A 20,923-nucleotide genomic window follows, 5' to 3' on the forward strand; every position below is an offset into this window, starting at 1 on the left:
ACCTGGCTAGACCAAGCCTTGGCTGGGATGATGTAGCTGGGGCTGGTCCTGCTTTGAGCAGGGGGCTGCACTAGATGTGACCTCCTGAGGTCCCCTCCCACCCTCATTTTCTATGATCCATCCATCCCTGGCATGTGTTTATAATGACTCAGACAATTGCCCCTCCTACAGACGCACACGACCGTGAAAACAGTTCTTGAAATGCACAAACAATGCAAAGCAGTGCGAGTCGGCCAAAAATACCGACCTGCAGGCTGTTGTCTAGATCAGTCGCCAGGATGGAAGGTAACGTCTCAGCAGCCGTAGCAAACAGTCTGATGGAGCAATCTCTGGGTTCTGCACGGTTGTTCAGCTCCAGAAAGGCCAGGCTTTGGCAGACCGAAGGCTGCACTTACAACTCTGCAGGACTGCCTTAATACACATCTCCAGTGACATCATCTGTCAAAGGAGGACTACACAAGCGTGTACTTGTGTGCAGACCTTCTTGGTGGGATTCACCTCTGGGCACAACCTAGTGTGGAGCAGCTCTGACCTCAACCTGTCTTCTAGGGAGAAGCCCTCTCGGGGTTGCAGTCGGAGACGCATTGAACCACAGTCCAGGCACGCTTGATGTCGTGTGTCTGCACCCTGACCGTCACAGCGTGTCGGTGCGCTGATTTACCTTGCTGACTCTGCACACGTGAGACCACGCGCAGAAGGTGCTACAAGTTAAAATCTCTTGGCACCATTCAGCCTACTTACACTTTCGCTAACCAGTGTCTAAGTTAGAGCAACCTATGTGCTGTTGATGCCAATTGAAGTAGAGGTATTTCCTGTTGTGTGCCCCCTTTTCTCCCTCTCTTTTTTTCCTGACAGCTATTACTTCTGCTCTCTCAGCTCGTGAGCTAGACAATTTGCATGAGATTAAGGAACACGTTCAGAACCGATATGCAGTGGAAAGGTTTACGCTGATCTAAAGCTGTCCGGTAACAGTAAGTGTAACACGACTGTTGAGGCCAGAAATGGGACAGCCGTGCTAGGAGAAATTTCCTGCCGCCTCAGTTGGAAGCACTTGAATTTTTCTCAGGTGAGGCCAAAGAGAGATGCACATTTCCCCACTCATCTAAATTCGTCCCGTGACCAGCGAAACATTACCTCTAGAAAACGAAACGGACCCAAAATGTAAGCAGAACACTGATCTAGAGTCATCAGAGGGTAAGTATTAAACCACTTTATGTTGTTGATCTACAGTACAATGTAAAGTGTTCCCTTTTAAATTCTGAGATACACTAGATTACATCATTTTAAATAATCACAGACATCTAAGTTCACCAGAAGTGGTAGCGGGGCCTTATTTACATACCCACAGTCCTGAAACATTTCGGGTGACACTTTATTTTCCACCCGTCTGAAATGATGTCTCTAAAGAGGTCACTTAAAAATCTGATGGTTTTAATAAAGGGATATTGCTCTTTTTTTCAGGGTCCTATAGGTACTTTGGAGAGTGTGCATGTGTGTAAGAGAGATTGGTCTCTTTGTGTATTTTTTTTTGTCCACCCTTTTTGTTTTTTCACATGCATGAGATTTTGCATCTACTTGGTTGGGGTTAGAGATGAAAAAAAATTATTTATTTCTTTAACAATAAATCTTTCATTGGCCGTAGAGGTATCAACTATGAAACAGAATTTGTGCTAGAGAGGCTGGGAACCAGTCAAATGAGGTCATGATCGTGTCCAAACTTCCTCTCTTATTCAGTAATACTGAACCTGGCTTTTTACTTAACGCTGATGAAATATGTGCAACATCGGAAACCTCTCACGTTGTCCAGGGCAGTTCTTCAGCGTCATCATGCAACGTGTACTACAACTTTTCCTTTCATGTGCTGTTAACAAGTTATGCTTCTTTCCAGAGAACTGATCTTCGCAAGGAGCCTGTTCCTCATAAGCAAGTCGGTCTCAATTAGGCCGCTAGTCAGTCTTGCTGGACTCCAAGGTGAGGCTGTAACATCTGGTTCCCAGCCTGTTTGCAAATGATCGGCCTTGTTGGACCAAACTCGCCCCTAGTTTAACTCCGCTGACTTTGAGGGAGTTGCACTAGAGGTTACTTGGCCTGGCAATGTTTCTGTGCAGGTCTGGCTGGCTTAGCCAAGTCCTTCCCAACGTGAGTCTTTCCCAAGCTTTCAAGGCCGGCTATGGGATGTGCTTATCATGATGTTGGGCAGAGCATTACGGCGCTTCTTCCAAGAGCCCAGCTCTCTCGAATACCTCCTGATCTGCCTGAACCAGTGGTGAGTCCGTGCCCTGTCACTGTCCCGAAACACAAAGGCCTCCCGCCTGATCTCAATGAGTTCAAACGTGTCGTCGCAGTCGGGATCTGCGGAGACGACGCAGTTACTCAGCCGCAAGGGCTCCCTGAGCAAACTGAACTTCCCGTTATTCTTGTCCCTGATGAGCACCAGCACCGCATCTTTCACCGGTCCCAGCTCGGCAGACTCCAGGCTGGACTCGGACGCTCGCTTCATGTTGACCATGAGAAGCACCTGCATGTTCTGAAACTTCAAGGTCTTGCTGCCCTTTTTGACCCACTGGCCGTCCGGCGGCTGGGCCAGCTGCAGAGACCCCTCCATCACGAAGCGCGTCTCTTCCCGCAGCCAGGTCATGGTTTTGATGGCGGTTTCCCTCATCTCAATGTTGATGACCTCCCTCCTCTTCTTGCTATCCTGGCGGAAGGAGCGCAGGGTCCACGAGTTCCCTTCTTGCTTGGTTTTCATGTTGATGTGCTCCAGGTGCGACTCAATGCGGCACTTGGCTTCCCGCAGGCTGCCGTGATCCGGGTGATACTCAATGGTGGCTTTGATGATGCGGCTGAGCAGAAGCGGGTATTTGGTGACTCTTTGCAAAGGAGCCATCAGAAAGGACCTCAGGTTCATGCGCCGCAGTGCTGTGTTGTCGTTCTGGGAAACGTTGAGGAATATTCTGCAGGGAGGTGAAAAGGGAATAATAATGGAGCGACGCTGCTGGTAGCACATGGTGAAAAACAGCATGCAAAATAACAAGCGTGGCCAGGGGAGGATCCGAGGGGGGTGCACTTGCACCCCGTGCTTTGATTCCTGCTCCACCTACAGCTTGAAAACACCTGCCTGGCTGTGGCAGCAGCATTTCTTGTCAGGAAGGGCTGAGGGAGTCACTTCACTTCCTGGCTCGCTGTCATCTCCCTGATCCTTTCTAAACCTCTATTCCACAGGTGTTAACAACCCTCTCCCCTTCAAAACAGGCTTAATGTTGTATGGTGTGTATCTAGCCACCATGAAATGCAATCACAGCACTCTACAAGGGAGCCATCGTTATAATGTGGGTAGAGCCTGATCCTGGACTGACCGAGCTCCGGGGACTTGCATGCAGCTACACCCGTTTGCATCAGAGATTAATACTAATACCGTGCTCTTACGCAGTACGTTTTATTGCTAGTTCCCAAGCAAAGGGAGTCAGATTCGCCTCTCTCCCAGCTCCACAGAGGGAAAGCACATGCTAGCGTCCGAGGCAGGTGCCTTCCAGCATACCCCGTTCACAAAGCCTAGATGTATAGGCCCAGCCTCGCTCACCTGAGCAGCTCTTTCTCCTTCTCCAGGGCGTTGAGCATGTTCACGGAGGACGACTGCTGGAGACAGTAGGTCTGAAAGGCAGGCAGCATGTTGACAAACTCCAGGAATATCTCGCCAATGCACACGGTCATCAGATCGTCGTCGCCCTGCAAGCACACATGGCAGCCGCTGCGGTCAGTTGATGAGAGAAGGGCACACAAGTAGGTCCGGCTAAGCTAGGGGCTTGGCACGACGTGCACTTGCTGCCAGGTACTGTGCTTATGACCCTGGCGGTCCCATTGCCTTCTCGGTGTCATGCATAACGTTTCAGGGGCCAGGTTTTCAATGGAGCTCATCTGTGTGCGTTGAGCCTAGCTCATGAGCTGCCGAATGCTTGAAAACCTGGGCCCTTCTCCCTGGACTGCAAAGGACCCTTCCTACGGAGGAAACTCAGACCCAAGGAAGTGCCCCAGCAATATTTTGCACGTGCAGAGAGAAACAGGACAGGCACTGTCATCATGGAGAGCTCGACCTTCCTAGACGGAGCTTGTAGAACAAGTACTACCGACAGCAGGAGGCCCAGATGTGATCATTTCCTCACCAAATAGTCCTGCCCATTTCTCTTGTCTCTGCATTAGATCCTGCCTCGGCTCTGTTCCTTGTCAGCCTCTGCCAGGCTCTCCCTCCCTTGCCCATACAGGATGCATGCAGGACTCCCTCTGAGCCCACTTGCCTCCCTGACACAAGGGGATCCAGTGGCTTGAGCGGGTGGCAATGGGCAGTCCGTCCTCCTCTAGGTGAGCAGCTTAAATGCAGTGTCAGCAGTGTCTGAGAGCCGTGAGGTGACCCATGTAAAACAAGGAGCTGGTGTTGGTCTGGTCCCCGAGCATAATGAACTGGCACGGCAGAGCCCACATGGCATTGCAAGCGTTCACGAAAAATGGGCAGTGACTGAGTGCAACTCCTCCATCCGCTCAGGAGCTTAACTGGTTTTGTGCTGTTTGGAGCTACTGGGACCAGCTGTTCCCTGGGCTACGTGGGCACCTTTGACGGTTGCATAAAAATGAGCTTCCTGGTATTTTAACCCTGTGCATGAGCAATCAAATGAGGACAGCAATGAGAATACAGTGCCGTGGTAATGCCTGGCTCAGGTGTTTGGCCTGCAGTGATGGCTTCAGCAGTAGCTCTGCATCCCCTTTTAGCACAGGGTGCCGTAGAGAAGGGGAGAGAGGGCAATGGGGCATGTGGGTGACAAAACAGGCAGCGGTTTGTAGCTGTTCCCCTGCTCTTGGCCATCGGCCCAGGGATCCTCAATGCACTGCTGCAGCTGGAAGCTGTCAGGCTTGGTGAAGGTGTAGATGTGGCGTGGTCTAATAAGTGTGGGCTGCAGGAACCCTTAGCTACAATAGGCAATAGGTGGCTTGTGTTTCCTTAGCAGAAAGGAGTCTGCGCTGGTCGTCTGCCCCCTCCCTGCTGCCTGGTGGCCTGGATTCATTTTTTGCTTGGTGCCAGAATCACTGCCGTGGGCATGAGGAGCTCCTCTGCTGCCATGCAGTAGTGACTGCCCCGGGCTGTGCCCGAGGTGGCGACCACACAGCCCTGTACATTAAAGGGGACCAGCTGGTCCCTTGCTTTCACAGTCACAGGCATCATTTGCTGAATGAGCCCCATGGCCTATCCGCGTTGTGGTAAGGAGTGACTGAGGAGCTGGCTCCCCTGCACCCCAAGCTGCAGGCACTTTTGGGAAGAGACCTATGCATCCACATGCTCCTTGTCTTCACGCTGACCACAGACCCCTGGACTAACCCCTGCCTATTCCCTCTGCATGGTGATGCCCCTTTGGGGGGCATGGGGCTCACTGCCGAACCCTACTGCCTTCACCTTGCTGTGCAGTGGCACTTGCCAGGGGTTTCTGCAGCTTCCATTTCAAGTGCCCTGCACAAGTGCAGCCCTTGCCAGCCTCCCTAAACCAGGGTCCTGTGCCCCTGCTGGCCTCCATGCAGCCTTCTCCACACTGGGCCATGCAGTGCATGGGCCTGTGATCCAGGCAGCGAGGTTTAGGTTATGCCAGCTCATTCCCCCGGGGGATCCTCCTCCAGTCTTGGCTCCACTAGCGATGGGGGAACCTGTCTACATCTTCATTTCCCATTTTCTCATGTTATTTTCACTTCCCCAACATGACTGTTGCGAGCATGAGGTTGATTCCTACGTCCAACCTGGTAAGAGGTTGAGGCCTGAGTGAGATTTCCCTGCGGTCGCTGAATATCACAGCGGCCCTTCATGCGGGATCAATGCCGAATACCATTCAGTTTCTTTATGGAACAGATTCCCCACTGCTCAAAGCACAGGTCACCTGCAGGGCTGATCATGAGTCTAACGGGGAGTTTTGGCTGGAGTCTGCTTGCAAAGTACAGACTCGGAGCAAAACAGGGGTGAGGGAGCTGAGTGTTTGATGCAGCTGTGGGTCCCAGAGAGAAGCAATAGGTGCTGCCAGGGGAAGGCAGTGAGGAAGCCCCAGATACAGGCAGAGAAGCCCTTGGAGCATGAGATTGGGAAGGAGGTAGAGGAGGAGAAGAAAGCTTCTGGATAGAGCCACTGGAAACAGGTGAGGAACCGGGCGCAAGAAACCGTGTCCTGCTATTTGCATCCTATTGTGCATACAGCAACTGGGCCCTGTGTGTCCTTGGCACTGAGAAGCTACCCCACCCCATCATCAAATCCTTCTCTTCCCAGAAACAACGCGCAAGACGTTGAATATTGGCTAACAGTGGTAGGATGGGACCCACATCTGGATGGACGCATTGCCAAAGCTGCCTCTTCTCCCTGGCACGTCTTCCTGCTTCCTCTGGGGGTAAGTGAAAAACTATGACAAGGTTTTTCGGTGCCAGGAAAGTCAAAGCCAGTCAGAGAGGAAGGAGCTACAGGAGCAAATTGGACTAGAAGGATTTGCAGAGGCACAGCACAGTTGTGGGTAGATAACCATAAAGGGATTATGCAAATCCCTTGACACTGATTGACTAATAAGGGCTGACAGCCATGCCAGCGCAGGGATGTGCATGCTGCGTAGTTATTAAAAATAACCTTCTGGTATTGAGCCCAATGAGAGCCAAAGAGCCAATCAAAGTGCAGGGATCTGCATAATACAAGGGGGCGGGGAGCTGCCCTGCTGTGCCGAACTCTGCCCGCCAGACCCGATCCCGCCGGTGCGCGCGGTGTTAGCGCTCAGTGTCTTCTGTCTTCATTTGCGTGACCCCTGGGAAGACGAGGAGCCCACTTCTCCCTGAGCCGAAAGGCAACACACCCAATCCTCAGTGAGGCCAAATCTGCACGGCTCCACTGACTGAAGTGGAGTTGACCCAACCTAACCAGCTAAAAATCTAGGTTTGCATTCACTCCTGGTAAGGGAGCCTCGCCACCCGCCCCATGACTCACAATGCATATGTCTCCTTACACCCACTTCACAGATGGGTCAACTGAGGCACACGAGGCCAGATCCTCAGCAGATGTAAACCAGCGCTGCTCTGTCACAACCAAGGAAAGGTATAATGATCAACAGCAGCGGCCCAGAGCTATAAAGTGACTATTGGGAGCGTCCGCATCCCAGGGGTGGGACCCGCTTGAGCACTCTCCATTAGTGACGTGACTTGTGGCTAGGCTGGCTAGCCCCTATTGCTCGGAGGGGGCGTGAAGCCAAACGCAGGGCCCGTACCTGATCAAAGGCCTGGTCGATCTCCTCCTGCAGTATCTCCAGGAAGTTCTCGTTGAGGTCGATCAGCTCCTGGATGTTGCTGAACACGCCCAGCAGCTGCTCCTGGGTCAGCAGCCCAGCCGCCTGCATGGGCAGGTAAAACTCCTCCTTGATGATCCGCAGGTCCTCGCCGTAGCTGGCCTCCGTGTTGACAAACTCCAGGATCGACTCCTTCCGCTCGGTCCTGCGCTTCAGGCACTTCTCGCACAGGTTGGCCCGTCTCTTGTTGCGGTTCTGGGCATCTGTCTCCGCCGGGAAATCCCTCTCCCCGCAGTCGGTGCAGGGCCTGTGCGCCTCCCAGGCCTGCAGGGAGCTCAGTGTCTCGGAGGCTCTGCTCTTCCATTTCCTGGCCGAAGCCTGGTCGATGCCGCTGTCCGCCCGCTCCACCTCCGCCGACCTGGTCCTGGCGGGGTCGTCGTCCTTGTCGTCGCTCCTACTGGCGATGCCGCTGTCGGCGCTCAGGCTACTGACGTTGCTCCAGCGGTGCTTGGATCGCAGGGAGCCGCTCAGCATGTAGCTGCTCTCGTCGAAGCTGCAGCCGTGGCCCACGTTGGCTTTGGCCACCACGGGACCTGGGAATAAACAGAACTCGTGACCGCCTTCGAGAAGAGTTTGCATGGTAGACTCTGGCTCCTCCCAGCCTTTCCACCCCCATCTCCCCTTTAGAGAGGAGCCATGCCCCCATCCTCCTTGCTAGCACACTGTGGACCGACCTGGGAGCACCCAAGCCGCAGAGACCGGGATCCTCTGGGCTGTCACTCAGGTGGCCTCGGCCATAAATCGCCCTCTGATGTCAGACTTGCTGTGCTGCATTGCAGAAGGGTCAGCTCCTCGGGGCATGTTCATGCAGAGAGCTCCACTTGTGTTACATATCCCCTGATTCACACCACCCTCTGCACGTACTTTGAAAAATACCCCATGCGGCCATGAGCCGTAACCAAGTGCTGAGCAGGCCACGGGACAGGGAGGGAGGCAGAGACAACGGGGTGTCCTGGGGCATGGTCCTAGCGCAGAAACCCCTCCCCTTGTTTCGTGAATCACAAAAATGAGAGCTGGGATCAACTCTCAGCTCATCCACTCATCCTCCGGGGCAAGTCCTCCCCAGAGTGGGACGCAGCACTGGGACTGACTTCCTGCCACCTCTGCATCTTCCCTAGCTGGCAGCTGCTGGCAGCCTGTGGGGTCCTAACTTGTGCCCAGCTGCCTCACAGCCCTTTTGGCAGCTGTGGCAGGCTAAGAGCGCAGGAGTATATCACTGCATCCCCCTCCTGCTATGCACAAGCATCTGGACCGAGCATGGGGGGGGACGGAGACAGCACATCGGATGGCACCGGGCCTGATTCCTGCCGTGTGTGTGGCTGAGTCACCCCAAAGTAACCTCTCTGCAGTAATGGCATCAGTCCAGCCTGATGCCAGTCCAGCGGGGACCAACCTCTGGCTCATCCTCCCGCTTGGCTCCTCTGCAGAGGGAGCAGGGCCCCCTTCCAGTTCACCCAAGGGCAAGCAAGAGCAGGCAGCGCCAGGCCAGGTGTGCGGGTACCTGTGTCTCTCTCCTGCCGTCGCTTGTGCGCGTGCTGCCGAGCAGCAGCGGCGATCTTCAGCTCCAGCTGTTTCCTCTTCACGGCATCGGCGGGCATGGGGTCACTGAAGTGAGGCCGCAGGCGGCACTCCCGCTGGGCCTTGGCACACTCGGCCGCCTCGTGGGCCATGTCCGAGCTCGATCTGCGGCCGCTAGGGCTCGAGCTCTGCAACACAGACAAGGGGCTTCAAAGCTGGGAAGGAACAGGGTGGGGGAGTTAAAAGCTGAGCGAGGGGCACCCTGCCAGCTGCTGCCTGAAGTCACAGCAAAGCCTGGTCCTACTGCTGCAGAAGCTCACAGCAAAGCGCTGGAGGCTGGGCAAGAGGATAACAGCCTGGAGGGCAGACACCTGGCTCGCAAACCCTCCTCTGCTGGGTGATACCAGGCCATTTTGCCTCCTTGTCTGGAGTGCTCCTTGGACCAGGGACTTGCCCAAATGTGGGGCATTTGGGAGGTTGCTTCTGGACATGCTGTGGCAGGGCCGCACGGCCTGTGTACCAGGCTGCCAAGATGTCCACGTGGTGCATCTCAGCAGTGCAGCTTGCTCTCTCAGATGTGCTATTTGGCAAGCATCCTGAGCTGCTTTAAGGCAGCGACACTGCCTCGGTGCTGGGGTTTGGTGTGGGCAAGGCAGGAGGGATTGGGTAGCAGTGCTGCTGAGCTCGGCCGAGAAGCAGTATGGGCAGTCCCGGCCCTTTGGCATGCAAGGGGGCTCATAGTACGGTACTAGAAGATTGCTCTCAAGTCTTCCAGGAGCCAGAAGTCAAACCCAAAACAGTGCAGCAGAAAAATCTGCTTTTGACGCTGTCTGAGAGGCGTGAATTTGCTTTGGACATTAATTCCCAGCCTCAAAAATCCACTTAGTCCACGTCTTTCTGACTCCTACCAGATTACAGGTCTAACAGTCGCAAGCACCCGGCCAAAGCCACCTGGCCAGGGGGAGCCAGAGGTTTTTTCCTTACACTTGCTGCAGGTTGAGCATCACCAGGTGTCTCATTATTTGGCTTGTTCCATGTCTGCGTTGCCATGGGAATCTCGGTAGACTGATTGCTGTCCTCTGGAGATGAGAGATCGGCTTTCCCCCGGTCACGTGGTCCCTTGGATGGGGACTCAACGGCAGACTCGGTGCTGCAGCTGCAGGAGAAGGAAGCAGAAGCCAATTAACATCATCTGGTGCGCGTGGCACGCGGAGTCACGGCCCTGCTCTAACCTGGGATGCTCAACAGAGACGGCTCTGAGCAGAGACCCCCAGGTCTAAACACCCAGTCACACACAGAGAGCCCATCCTGACTACACGCCCACACCAGCCTTTTGCTTTCATAAGATCATCACGTGTATTTTAAGGACTCTAAAACCCAACTCGGGTATGGTGGTAAATTCTGGCAGCTTCAGTTAAGCCAGTGTCAAGCCAGAGTAACTACTCGTGTCTCAGATGCTCACAGTAGAGTTTTGTTCATGTGGGGACCAAGAAAAACTCTTGCTAAGTAGGTGAGATGCAGCCTTTCAAAGAGACACCGTCAACACAGGAAACCAACTGCGTGTCTGGGAAAAAAATGTCATCTTCTGCCAGGACTAGTAACCCCTAAACATCACCATCATCTAAACCAGCAAGTGGAAAAATATTGTTCTCTATTTTCAGCTTGTTTAATATGGGGGTTCTGCCCAGGGCCGCTAAAATCATTGGGAAGAGTCCCAAGGATTTCAGCAAACTTTGGATCATGCCTCACATGTGGCTGATTACGTTTAAAGAGTCCCCGTAGTTGCTGTGCATGTTTTGTGCCTCTCCCAATGCTTTTAAAATGGTCCGTGTCCTGTCTGAGACCCGTGGGACGAGGAGATTGCCCTTCTAGCCCTGCAGCCTCCTGCCCGTGGGAGTTGCGCAGTAACAAGGTAGAAAGAAATAGCCTTTGAATGGGGGAAGGGGAATGTAAAAGCCTGCAGCCTGGCAGACGGGAGCGCTGCATCTGACACTGCTTTGCGTTCATTTTTCAAAAATGCACTCCGTTTAAATTGACAGTGTCTTTTTAATGTAAGAAGTTATTCTGAGACAAGGCGCAAGCAGCATTTGGAGGACTAGAGAGATTAGTCAGACTAAAGGATGGAGAATAAGAGAGGCGTTCTTATGAGGATGACTTCTCTCTTCGGTTTATAACATGAGACGCTGTCAGGATGCAGAGTTCATTTTTTCTTGGTTCAAATTCCTTTAAGGTGGACAGACAGGAGTGGATAGGACCTGGGACAATGACTACAAGGACTGGGGACTGCAGCCTTTGTGCAATACCGACTATCTACCGATAGGTTCCTTCCTTACATAGCTCTTTACTCCTAGGCTAACGCTGATATGCCTGACAGCTATGGATGTGCAGCTCCATCACAATTACAACATCTAGGGCGCATCTACACATGCACAGTTACTGCGCAGTAACTTAGGTAACTGAAAATTACCATGCGGTACAGGTGCATATCTACACGTGCACGCCCATAGTGTGCAGTAACTATGGTGACTTACACCAACTTATTTACACCAACTTAAATTTACGCCTGAGTTGTTACTGTGCAGTAAGGCACGTGTAGATGCCTTACAATGCGGTAACCGTGTGTGTGTGTGTGTGTGTGTGGACTGACTCGGGACTAACTTGAGCCCCAAGTCAGTCCACACACAGCGTTACCGCACTGTAACGCCTGCACACGTAGACGCTGGTGTAAGAACTGCAGTAAGTTACTGTGCAGTAAATGCACATGCAGACACACCCATAGGCACTTTTAACTGAGGACAGGTGAGCTGGTTCAGAGAAAGTAAAAGACTCAGATGCTAAACCGATACTGGATCTGGTTCAGAAAAAAACTTAGAACAGCCCCAGTTCTCCTCCACCACTGTTATAAGGACTGAAATGCTGGTTTTAACTTCCTAAATTGTAATTTTCTTATCTTCACACACTCCGTACTTCCAGAACCCACCGGGACTAACAGGATTTGCAGAATTAGAGAAAGGATGGTCACAGTTGGGAGTGTGTTGACAGAGCGGTACAATCCTAATAGGAAGCTGTGAACCAGGACTCCTGGGTTCTGGTTTTAGCTCTTCCAGTGGCTTGCTGTGCAGATTTGGATGTGCGTGGCAGAACGGAAATAATGTTATTGCTTCCACTTGTGGTACAGAAGCACCCCTCGGCTTCCACCAAAATGTCATCCGCTGCACTATCAGCTATACAAACACTTTGTAGAGAGGTTGCTTGGCCACGTCGGTCTGAAACGAGGCAGGGTGGCACCTTAGAGACTAACTGGTTTAGAGAGCAAAGAGCTTCTATAGGCAACAACCTACTTGGTCAGAGGCTGACTGAACACTTAGTGAGAGACGTCCCTGCTGCAAACGGCTGCCAGTCTGCATAGCACGGGAGTGTTAGACCCACGTGTCAAGAAGAGCACAGAGCAACTGCAGACGCTTCCTCAGCCTGAAGAAGGGTGTTTGTACCCAAAAGCTTGCAAAGAAGAATGTTTCCACCTATTTGAGTTGGTCTAATAAAAGATATCGGATTTGCCCAAAGAACTGTGTGTGCCTACGTCCTCAGACCAACACAGCTACAACCTAAAGAAGGGGACTTGATACCCAAAGGCTTCTTCAACAGCTCTCCCAGCTACACAGTTGGCCCAATACAAAAGCCGTGCCAATCTAAATAACCAAACGCTGGAAGAGATGAGGTGACTTGCCCAGGGCACTTGGCAGGTCAGTGGCAGACCAGGCACCCCAGTCCCTGACTCCCACCCCAGCGCAATTTCACTCCAGAGGTGGGGCTGGGCCCCAGTTCATCGCGCTGGCGGAGCGCCCTGGGAGCCTCCGCTGAAATGCACAGCACGTCCTCAGCGCCTCTTTGACAAGGATGGGGAGGGGTGTGCTGGGTAGACCCCTGCACAGGCATCCGCCCTACATGAACAGAGCTTTCTTCAGTCCTGGCTTATTATCAGACTAGGCTTGTGGGTCAGACTAGACCGCCACATACAGTAACCGTGCAGCGGGACTGCATTTTGCCCTGCACCCGGATGGTGTAATGAGTGCAAGGGACAGCTAGTGTTGGGATGATTCGCTACCAGGGCAGAGCCAAAGTAGGTGCTTTTACACCATCCCTGGTCCTCTGAGCAGGGGTAAAGGGCCAGGATGTGCCTTGGCTGAATGTTTGGCTTTTGGGGAGGCTGTCTCCAGCTGAAGCTGGAGAGCCCCTGCCTTGCAGAAAGTTGCCCAAATATAAGGGAACACAACTGCAAACCAGTGCTGCTCCATGCACTTGTTTGCTTCTTGGGCACTGGGGGCAGTTCAATGGCATCCAAGGCCACTGCCTTTCTTGCCCACTTATATTTTAACGCTGTGATTTTCTCGTTGCCCTTAAAGTGATCCCCTGCCTAGCCCCCCACCTCTTTGTGAGCTCCACAGAGAAGCTGCTCTGGTACTTCTGGATATCATCTTTTGGGCTATCATCAACTGATTCTTCTCTCTCTCTCTCTCTCCTGCCTCCCTAAGAGATCCCCCGGGAGTCTCAATGGCAAAAGGTGCTCTCTCCTTCCTATGCCAGTGCACCGTGCAGCAGTGTGGTGGGCTGTCTACAGAGCTGCTGGGTGTCACACCAGATACAGCGGCATTTCAGTGGTGGATGAGTGATTCTCACTGCAAACACGGGAAATGCAAGTGATGCACGTGCACATTGCAATAAGAAGGGGAAAACTTTCTGCCAACTGATTGTTTGCCCATCTCCAGCCAGTGCTGTCGAGGCTATTCTTCTCCTCCTCCTACCACTTGCCACTGAGGCCTTTGTCCTCTTTCACCAAGTCTTTCCTCGGAGAATTGAAAATCTGACTTCCTCGCATCGCTCAGCCTCTCACTTCTGTCTGCTCCCCACTGCCCCAGTGCCTGCCACATCATCTCCAGCAGTGCGACTCTTCCCTCCGCTGAAGTGCATGGACACGTTCAGCTTCTCTGATTTCCTCTATTGTTTGGTCCTGTGGGATGTTAGTTGTCACCTCTCCTGCCAGCACCCCGAGATCACTGCTACCACAGCTGCATCAGTCCCTGTGGCTGAGCTCCTCCTGTTCCCCTTCTGTATCACTTAGTTAAATCACTAAGTCTCATCTATTTTGCCTTCTCCAGGGCTCAGGGTCCTATTTATTTTGCATCTTCTATTCATCTTCCCTCTCAGCTTCCTCTATTGGGCCTTCCCTTTTGCTCCTGACCCCACACGACCACCCTTCCTCCAGCCAGAAGCCCTCTCTACACCCTTGGCACTTTTCCTGGAGGGGGTTCACTGTGGTCCCTAAAGATCCCATGCATCTCTGGCCAGCTGCAGGATGGTAGGCAAGGTGGTGTTTGTGGTGGTCCAGTATAGGCCACTTTTCCCCCTTTTGTTGCACTCTTCTTTCTCTACCACTGCCCCCTTCCCATCATAATGCTGTGCAGAGGACCCAGCTGTCCTTATTCTGGCCTCTAACATCTGCTTTGTCTTTGCCTGCTCTCAGCATCTGGACAAAACCCACGATAATTCAGCTGGGAAGTGATGCATAAGAGCCCATGGTCAAAGCTGCAGCAGATGGTCCACCTCTTGTCCTTCTTCTTTCTTGCAGTGCCTCACCCCAGTACCGAGCATCTTCCACCATACAATCGACAGCCACAGTGAAGTCCCCGGTGGATCTCATTTTTGGTGGGCTGATTTTTGGTTGATCTCTGTGAAGAGATTTCCCCTCGCTCTGTTCCAGGCCTAGAGCAACGTAGGGAGGACGAGGATCCTTTGCAGAAGTGCGGTTTCTTCAACAGCTCTGGAGTCGTAGCCTCTTCCTGGATTTTCTAGAAACAGATGTGCTGAGCCCTAGTCTGGATCTGCAGTGTACAGCCATAAGTACAGCCATCTGCAACAGCTTCCTCCAGCTCCTCTATAAAGCCACCAGCATTGCATCACCTTGTCCTCAGCAGGTCTCAGTCCTTTCCATCTCTCCTTCAGTCCAGGAGTCTTCTTCATCCCCATTCCTGTCACTCCCTGCCGTCTCTGACTTAAAGACCTCCTCACTTCTGGCTGCCTCCCCCCACCCTCATGCTCCTCTCTCTTTTTTTAATAGCTTTTCTTTTTTTTCTGTTGCCAGTTCATCATCTTTCTTCTCTATTCCTCCGTGGCCTTATCAATATATTGTGCCCACAAGCTGCATCTTTCATCTACGATCCTCATGCTTTCCAAAAGCGGCATCCTCCAGGAAACCTTTTCACTGACACGTCTCTCTCTTTAACCATCTCCCTGGGCATCGCTTGCCCACAAACTCTTTGTCTGCTCGCACAGTTTGGTTATTTCCTTATACAGATATTCCTATTTCCCTGCAGATGCTAAAATGAGGAGATCAGTCGCTAGCTGTGTGTGTCCTTGTCCCGTACTCGAATCCCACACCTCTTAGGCAGCTCAAAAAGTACAATCTTATATTTAAAAACCTATGCAGAATTTCCATGGTAAGACCCATGGATCTGCTCCTACCAGGGGCTCTTAGCTGAACCAAAGGTATAATGTGATTCATAAGAGGGTTAGAGGTTCTCTAAATACGAAGTTGCAAATGAAATAAGTGTTCAACAAGTATTAAACCATTTAGATGTCTCTTAAGCAAATCACTCTGGTTTCCAGGGAGGTTATTAGTGCTTTAGGACAAGACTGCTCTGTAGAATGACACTGCATAACACTGGCACAAAACTTCACGTTGCTATCACCCGGGCGCGGTAACTTGAAGACCGCTCACCATCGCTCTACCAAAGGTCTGACCCTGGGCCTGCTGAAGTCAACGCCAGAGTGATCAGGGAGCATCTACACTGCTTCTGCAGCGCTCTCCGGGAGGAAATCGGAGGATGCCCAGACCACCAGGCTGCTCTCCAGCACGCCACATCCAGGGGCTTTGGGGAGCACCCTTGGAGCTGCTCTGAGCGCTGCAGGAGCAATGTAGACCCCTGCCCCAACCATCTCGAGTGAAGACAGGGCTACGCGCCAAGTTGGTTGCTCTGCCTCAGGTTGTGTGATGATGAGAGAAGACAGCTCTCACCTCAACCCAGGAGAGTCCGTGTTTTGTCACGAGCCTGAGACCCCAGCCCGGCTCATCCAAAGAGCCACGAATCTCTGGAGCGCAATGTGGGCATCTCAAGCAGATTTACAGTTTCAGGAGGCAATCGTGGAACCTGGGGAATTTCTACTCAGAACAGGACAGTGAAAAGGTCACTTCAGCACTGACCGAAGCAAAGGTTTTCCAACATGCGGTAACAGTCACCATTCATCATTATCACCATCATTGCTATCCTGTAGTATTAAGCTGTGCAGTTGCTCCAATCAAAGAAGCAATCACTTGAAAAATCAAATCCATTCTCCCACGGGTTGTTTGTGCTATTGGCTTTCTGCGTGTCAGTTAGCTGGGGTGACTCAAATCATCTATTTTTGGTAAATGATCAATTTAAAGTGAATTTCCATTCCGTGTTCTCACGCCCTAGCACGGGGGCATGACGTGTGGGTGGTAAACACTGAAAGGGAGCGTGCGTGCATGTGTGCGAGCGTGCGACACCTGCTTCCTGCTGGACTGAAAATAATGTTGGAAACATTTCTAGCCATCTAAGGCTGTGTTACTCCATGACCCTAAGATGAAAGTTTCTGTGACCATATAGATGGCAATGGGAGTTACACGCATGTGTCGGGACAAAGACAAGACCCTTCTCATCGGGACTAGTTTCAGGTGGCCCAACAGAGTATGTTACCTTTTCTTAATCAGATCCAGTGCCGAGCCTATGAATTCATCCTTCATTTTTTGTAGCTTAGCTCCATAGCTTGACAGGTCTGTGGCCTCTAACAGCAGTGATGGACAACAAGAAGACGGGGCTTCAGAAGCCAGCGACTGCTCAGCAAAGTGAAGGACTCCACTTAATTGCTTCGTGTCTAGTCCCTGCGGCTTGTCACCGAAGACCTGCCCCTCCCTGCGGCGTGCTGCTGACTGCAAAGGTGACCTTGGAATCGGGCTCGAGCAGATAGGGGACATCTCAAAGGTCTCGTCCTTCAGCAGATGCTGGCAGGCCTCAGATGTGCTGAAGCCATCCCACACGGTTGTAACGTCTGGATAATGGGCAAAGCCAGAGGGGACGTGGCCTTCGTGAAACACGCTGTCGTAGTCATCGGCCACGACGGCGGTTTCCTGGGCCGGTTTGGTTTCCAGGGCTTCCTGTGGAGAGTCTAGACAGGCATCCACCTTGCTCGCTCTTCCCAGGGTCTGGCTGGAAGGCAGCCCCTCGCTCGTGTGCTTTGCGGGCCCGTGGCTGCCGCCAGATGGACACATCTCTTTGCTCCTCATCCTCTTGAACTCCTCAAAGGTGGGTATGTAGAGCCTCCCTCTGCAATGCCCTTTCTTGCTCAGCTCTAATGTCCCTTTGGTGTCACCGTCCCTATCGCATCCCCTCAGGGACTCGGCTGTTCTGGATTTGGCAATCTCTTGGCTTTCCCAGGCATGCAGGAGAGTCAGATTGGGAGAGCTGTTCTGCCTCCGGAGCTGCAGCCTCCTCCGAGCCTCCTGCTTGATGTCCTCCGGACTGGTAATCCAGCGCGACAAGCACGGCCTCGGCTTCCCCGGGCTGGGACCGAAGGCAGCGTGCTCCACGAACACCGTGCAACAGTTCACAGAGCATCCGTTCTTGTACTCCCGGCTCGTCCGGCACTCGGAGAGCTCCCGGCTGACCAGATCGGTCAGGGATGCCTGGGGACGCACGGGCTTGCAGGGCTCCACCGCCTTGGCGCTGTGCAGCCTCAGCTTCTCCTTCAGTTCTCGTTTGGCATCCCCGTGCAGGGCTCTCTCCTCCGCGGAAGGGAAAAGCCACTGAGGCACTTTGGCAAAAGGTGGGAGAGGTACGTTTCGCGCCGGTCTCGGCGTTCGCACGGCATGGAGCGGAAGGTGCCTGCCAGGGTCCGCCGTGCTCTGCACTGGGTCCCCCGCGGCACAGCCTTCAGACCAGTGACTGGTGCCTTTGTAGTGGAAAATGAACTCGTTATCCAGGCTCCTGCAGGGAGAGTACAGGCCGGCGTCGGCTACGGTTGCCCAGTGCAGGTTCTCCACGCTGCGGTACAGCCGGGTTTCTGAGGCACCGGCCAAGGTGGCTTTGCCTACATGACAGGAGTCTACGGGGCTGAAGTCCCCAGCAAAAAACTGCGTGTCTAAGTTCTTTAGTGGGTGCATGCTGCTACCTGAAAAATCCTTTAAGCCATGTTGTGCGTACAGCTGATTATTCTGGCAGCTCAGAATCACCCGGCAGTGTTCCTGTCTCTCATCAACACTGATGTATGTCATAGCAAATGTACATGGATGCTCTAACTCCCTGGCGTGTAGGGGGTGAGGAGGGAGCTGGCGGGTCGCTTAGATGCGAGTCAAAGTCCAGACCACAGACAGCAGAGTCTGCTGCTGGGTACTCACATTGGGGAGCTCTCGCATGGGTAGAATCGCCACTGCGGGCTCATGCGCAGAAGGAAACCTGGGAATACAAAGAAAGACAAGTTACTGGAGGGGCCTGCAATGACAGGCCCGGGGAAGACCTGCTTCCTGGGTACCCAAAGCCACGAAACACTGCCGAGAGGAGACAGAGCTGGCTGATTGCCCATAGGGCCCGAGTGACCTCCTCCACCGCCACCAAGACCAGGCACCATTTTGCTAGGGAGAGTTTTACGTCGCCCTTATTTCCGTGGCTGCTGCTCCCGGCCCTGATGTTTGGCTATCATGGGTACAAGCACTTTGGAAACACTTGTGAGTAGTTGAGATTACTCATATGGCACCAGTGCTTTACAAGGGGGAGATTCCCTCCCGTCAGGGGTTTACAGACACAGAGAGATGGAGGCAATGACCCTGTGGGAAGAAGGTCAGGACAATGAGTCCAAAGTGTAGACCTGTCCACGGGTACAGAGGCAGAAGCAAGGCGGGGTGACGCCGCGGACACTAACTGGTTCAGAGAGCCACGCTTGGCAGGCAACAGCCTACTTCATCCAATGCCATGAAGGCAGAGAGGGGAAGGAAGCAGGTTGGCACTGTTTTCTCTGCCTAAATGAGGTGTCACGTGGTTCTTTAGCGCTACGACTTATCCCTCCTGAGCGTGCGCGATGTGTGGGGTCACCGGGAATCCAGCGCCAGGCTCTTCTAGGTCCCTCTTCGCTGTGTGGCATCTGGGCTCTTCACAAATCTCTCCTACCACACCCCTAATGGCAAGGAAGGGCTATTGCCCGTATTTCACCGATGGGGAACGGAGGCTCAGGAAAGCCAGGGCTACAGTGTGCATGTAAAAGGACCGAAGTGCCGCTCCTCCCAGCAATGACAGGCCGTGCAACTCCTATGCGAGTCGGACAGCTCTGTCTCCGTTTGGAAAGTGACTTGGGCAGTTGGGTGCCAAAACCTCAATGCAAAGCAATGGGATTTAGGCTCATAAGTCCCCAAGTCACTTCCAAAAATGGGACTTGCAGCCCTGAGCAAAGCAACCCCTAAATACCTGTAGAAACCTGGAGTCAAGTGCTTTGCCCAAGGCCACACAGGAAGTCAGTAGCAGCGAGTGTCTTGCCATGACTATGCTCCCTCTCTCAGCACGCGTGGGTAATGGGCATGAGACCACGGGTCATGGCTCAAAGGCCAAGAAACCAGCTCTGGGCAGAGACAGGAGGCCTGTTTCACCTACAGGCTTGTGTTGGGCAAGGGCAGAGGGTCCTGCAGTGCGGCGCTGGGAGGGGAGTCTCCACGAAGAGCCAAGCAGAGCCCACGGACGGGGTCCGGTGGAGGATATCCAGGGCAGTTTAAATTGCAGAGCAGGCAGCCTCATTATTTAAGGTGCCCTGAGCCTGGGTTTTACCTTGCAAGGTGGCTCATCCACCCTGGCCAACCTGGGGGAGAAATGAAAGGACTCGCTGGCACCCAGGAGGGACCTAACCGGGCCAACCGGCACCTTCCCTCTGAGAGGGAAACTGAGGCAGTGCATTGGCCTGGATTAGTCCCTGCTCCACACCCTGCTGAGGTTAGGCATTTAGGCGCTGTCACTCGGTTTTTAGGTCCTTTGTCTGGAGTCTCCCCTCAGTTATTGTGGCGTGAAACAGTGCCGCTCTGTCGACTTAAATAAAATGATACCTAGCCCATCCTGGCACAGAGGGGCAGGACATGGCCACTGCTTGTACAGATCGCAGCCGGGCCACTACCAAATGCAGAACTTCGCTGCATCCCCGTGCAGGGATTCAATGAGCCGGCATGCAATTAAATGGTGCCTACTAGTAACCACTAGCTGCAGCCAGAGCTCACGGCAGGTCTGCTCCCCCCGGTGTCATCACCAACGTGTCCTCACCCCCTCTCATCGGGTCGGCGCTGAGAGTCCTGGCGCTCTTTAAATCCCCTCCTGCGCCGCTCTGTCCAGGGGAAGCCCAAAGGTAACAGCCGGGAAACAGGATGATCAAAGTTTTCTGTGATCGCCTGATCTGTCAGGGAAGAGAAAGAGAGGAGCGATGACACGAGAACCACGCTGTTAGCAGGAAACAGGCCTCCGGAGGAAGGAATCACAAGGTCCCGTAAGAAAGTGTGTCTATGCCAGGAGCATTTTTAAGTCACAGCCCCATCGAGCAGGGCTTTGAGCACCAGGCAATGGGACAGCTACCCGCAACCAGCGGGAGAGCCGCGCGCCCGGTCTCACAACGTGCAGGAGAAGCAATTACGCCCCTTGCCGCAGCAACTAGTGGAAATAGCAGGAGCCCCGGTCCCAACCAAGAGGGGCTGTGTAGCCAGGCCTGAAGCGAAGCTAAATCTTGTAAACGTACGTTTTCTCCAATTGCACGTACAGGGGCTAGGCAACGGTCGGCAAAGTGCGTGCGAGGAAGCCAGAGAGGAGAGAGACGCAGTCATGAGCAGGACCAAAGCCAGAGCAACTTGGGGCAGGGAACTGAACATCGGGGCAGACGTGGATATTATGAGCCAGAGCGGCCCTTGATTTCTCCAGAGATCGGGGGACCAAGACTGTGCGCACCTTCCCAGCAAATAAGCAGAC

At 53.3% G+C, this 20,923-nt stretch overlaps 1 protein-coding gene and 1 long non-coding RNA gene across 2 annotated transcripts; one reads left to right on the top strand and one right to left on the bottom strand.

The window, feature by feature from the left end:
• Positions 1 to 18,210, bottom strand: LOC102386274. The gene is made up of 6 exons (XM_025209355.1): positions 16,637 to 18,210; positions 9,849 to 10,020; positions 8,848 to 9,052; positions 7,269 to 7,879; positions 3,581 to 3,726; positions 1 to 2,954 (listed from the first exon to the last, which is right to left on the bottom strand). Exons 1-6 carry the CDS (start codon positions 18,208 to 18,210, stop codon positions 2,159 to 2,161), a joined length of 3,504 nt encoding a protein of 1,167 aa, XP_025065140.1. The 3' UTR covers positions 1 to 2,158.
• On the top strand, positions 3,709 to 7,435 carry LOC112550995. The gene is made up of 3 exons (XR_003095097.1): positions 3,709 to 6,410; positions 7,024 to 7,099; positions 7,302 to 7,435. It is a non-coding gene; the product is annotated as an uncharacterized LOC112550995 (long non-coding RNA).
• Positions 18,211 to 20,923: the final 2,713 nt, after the last annotated feature.

This window comes from Alligator sinensis, unplaced genomic scaffold (assembly GCF_000455745.1).
Source record: "Alligator sinensis unplaced genomic scaffold, ASM45574v1 scaffold1133_1, whole genome shotgun sequence".
NCBI classification, from domain to species: Eukaryota; Metazoa; Chordata; order Crocodylia; family Alligatoridae; genus Alligator; species Alligator sinensis.

Bases quoted from the DNA above. Each gene is read 5' to 3' on its own strand.
- LOC102386274 (XM_025209355.1), bottom strand. From the start codon at position 18,210: ATGACATACATCAGTGTTGATGAGAGACAGGAACACTGCCGGGTGATT. The intron at 7,880-8,847 runs GTACCCGCACAC...GTTTATTCCCAG, and splicing joins ACGGCAGGAGAGAGACACAG to GTCCCGTGGTGGCCAAAGCC. The intron at 3,727-7,268 runs GTACGGGCCCTG...GTGTGCTTGCAG, and splicing joins TCGACCAGGCCTTTGATCAG to GGCGACGACGATCTGATGAC.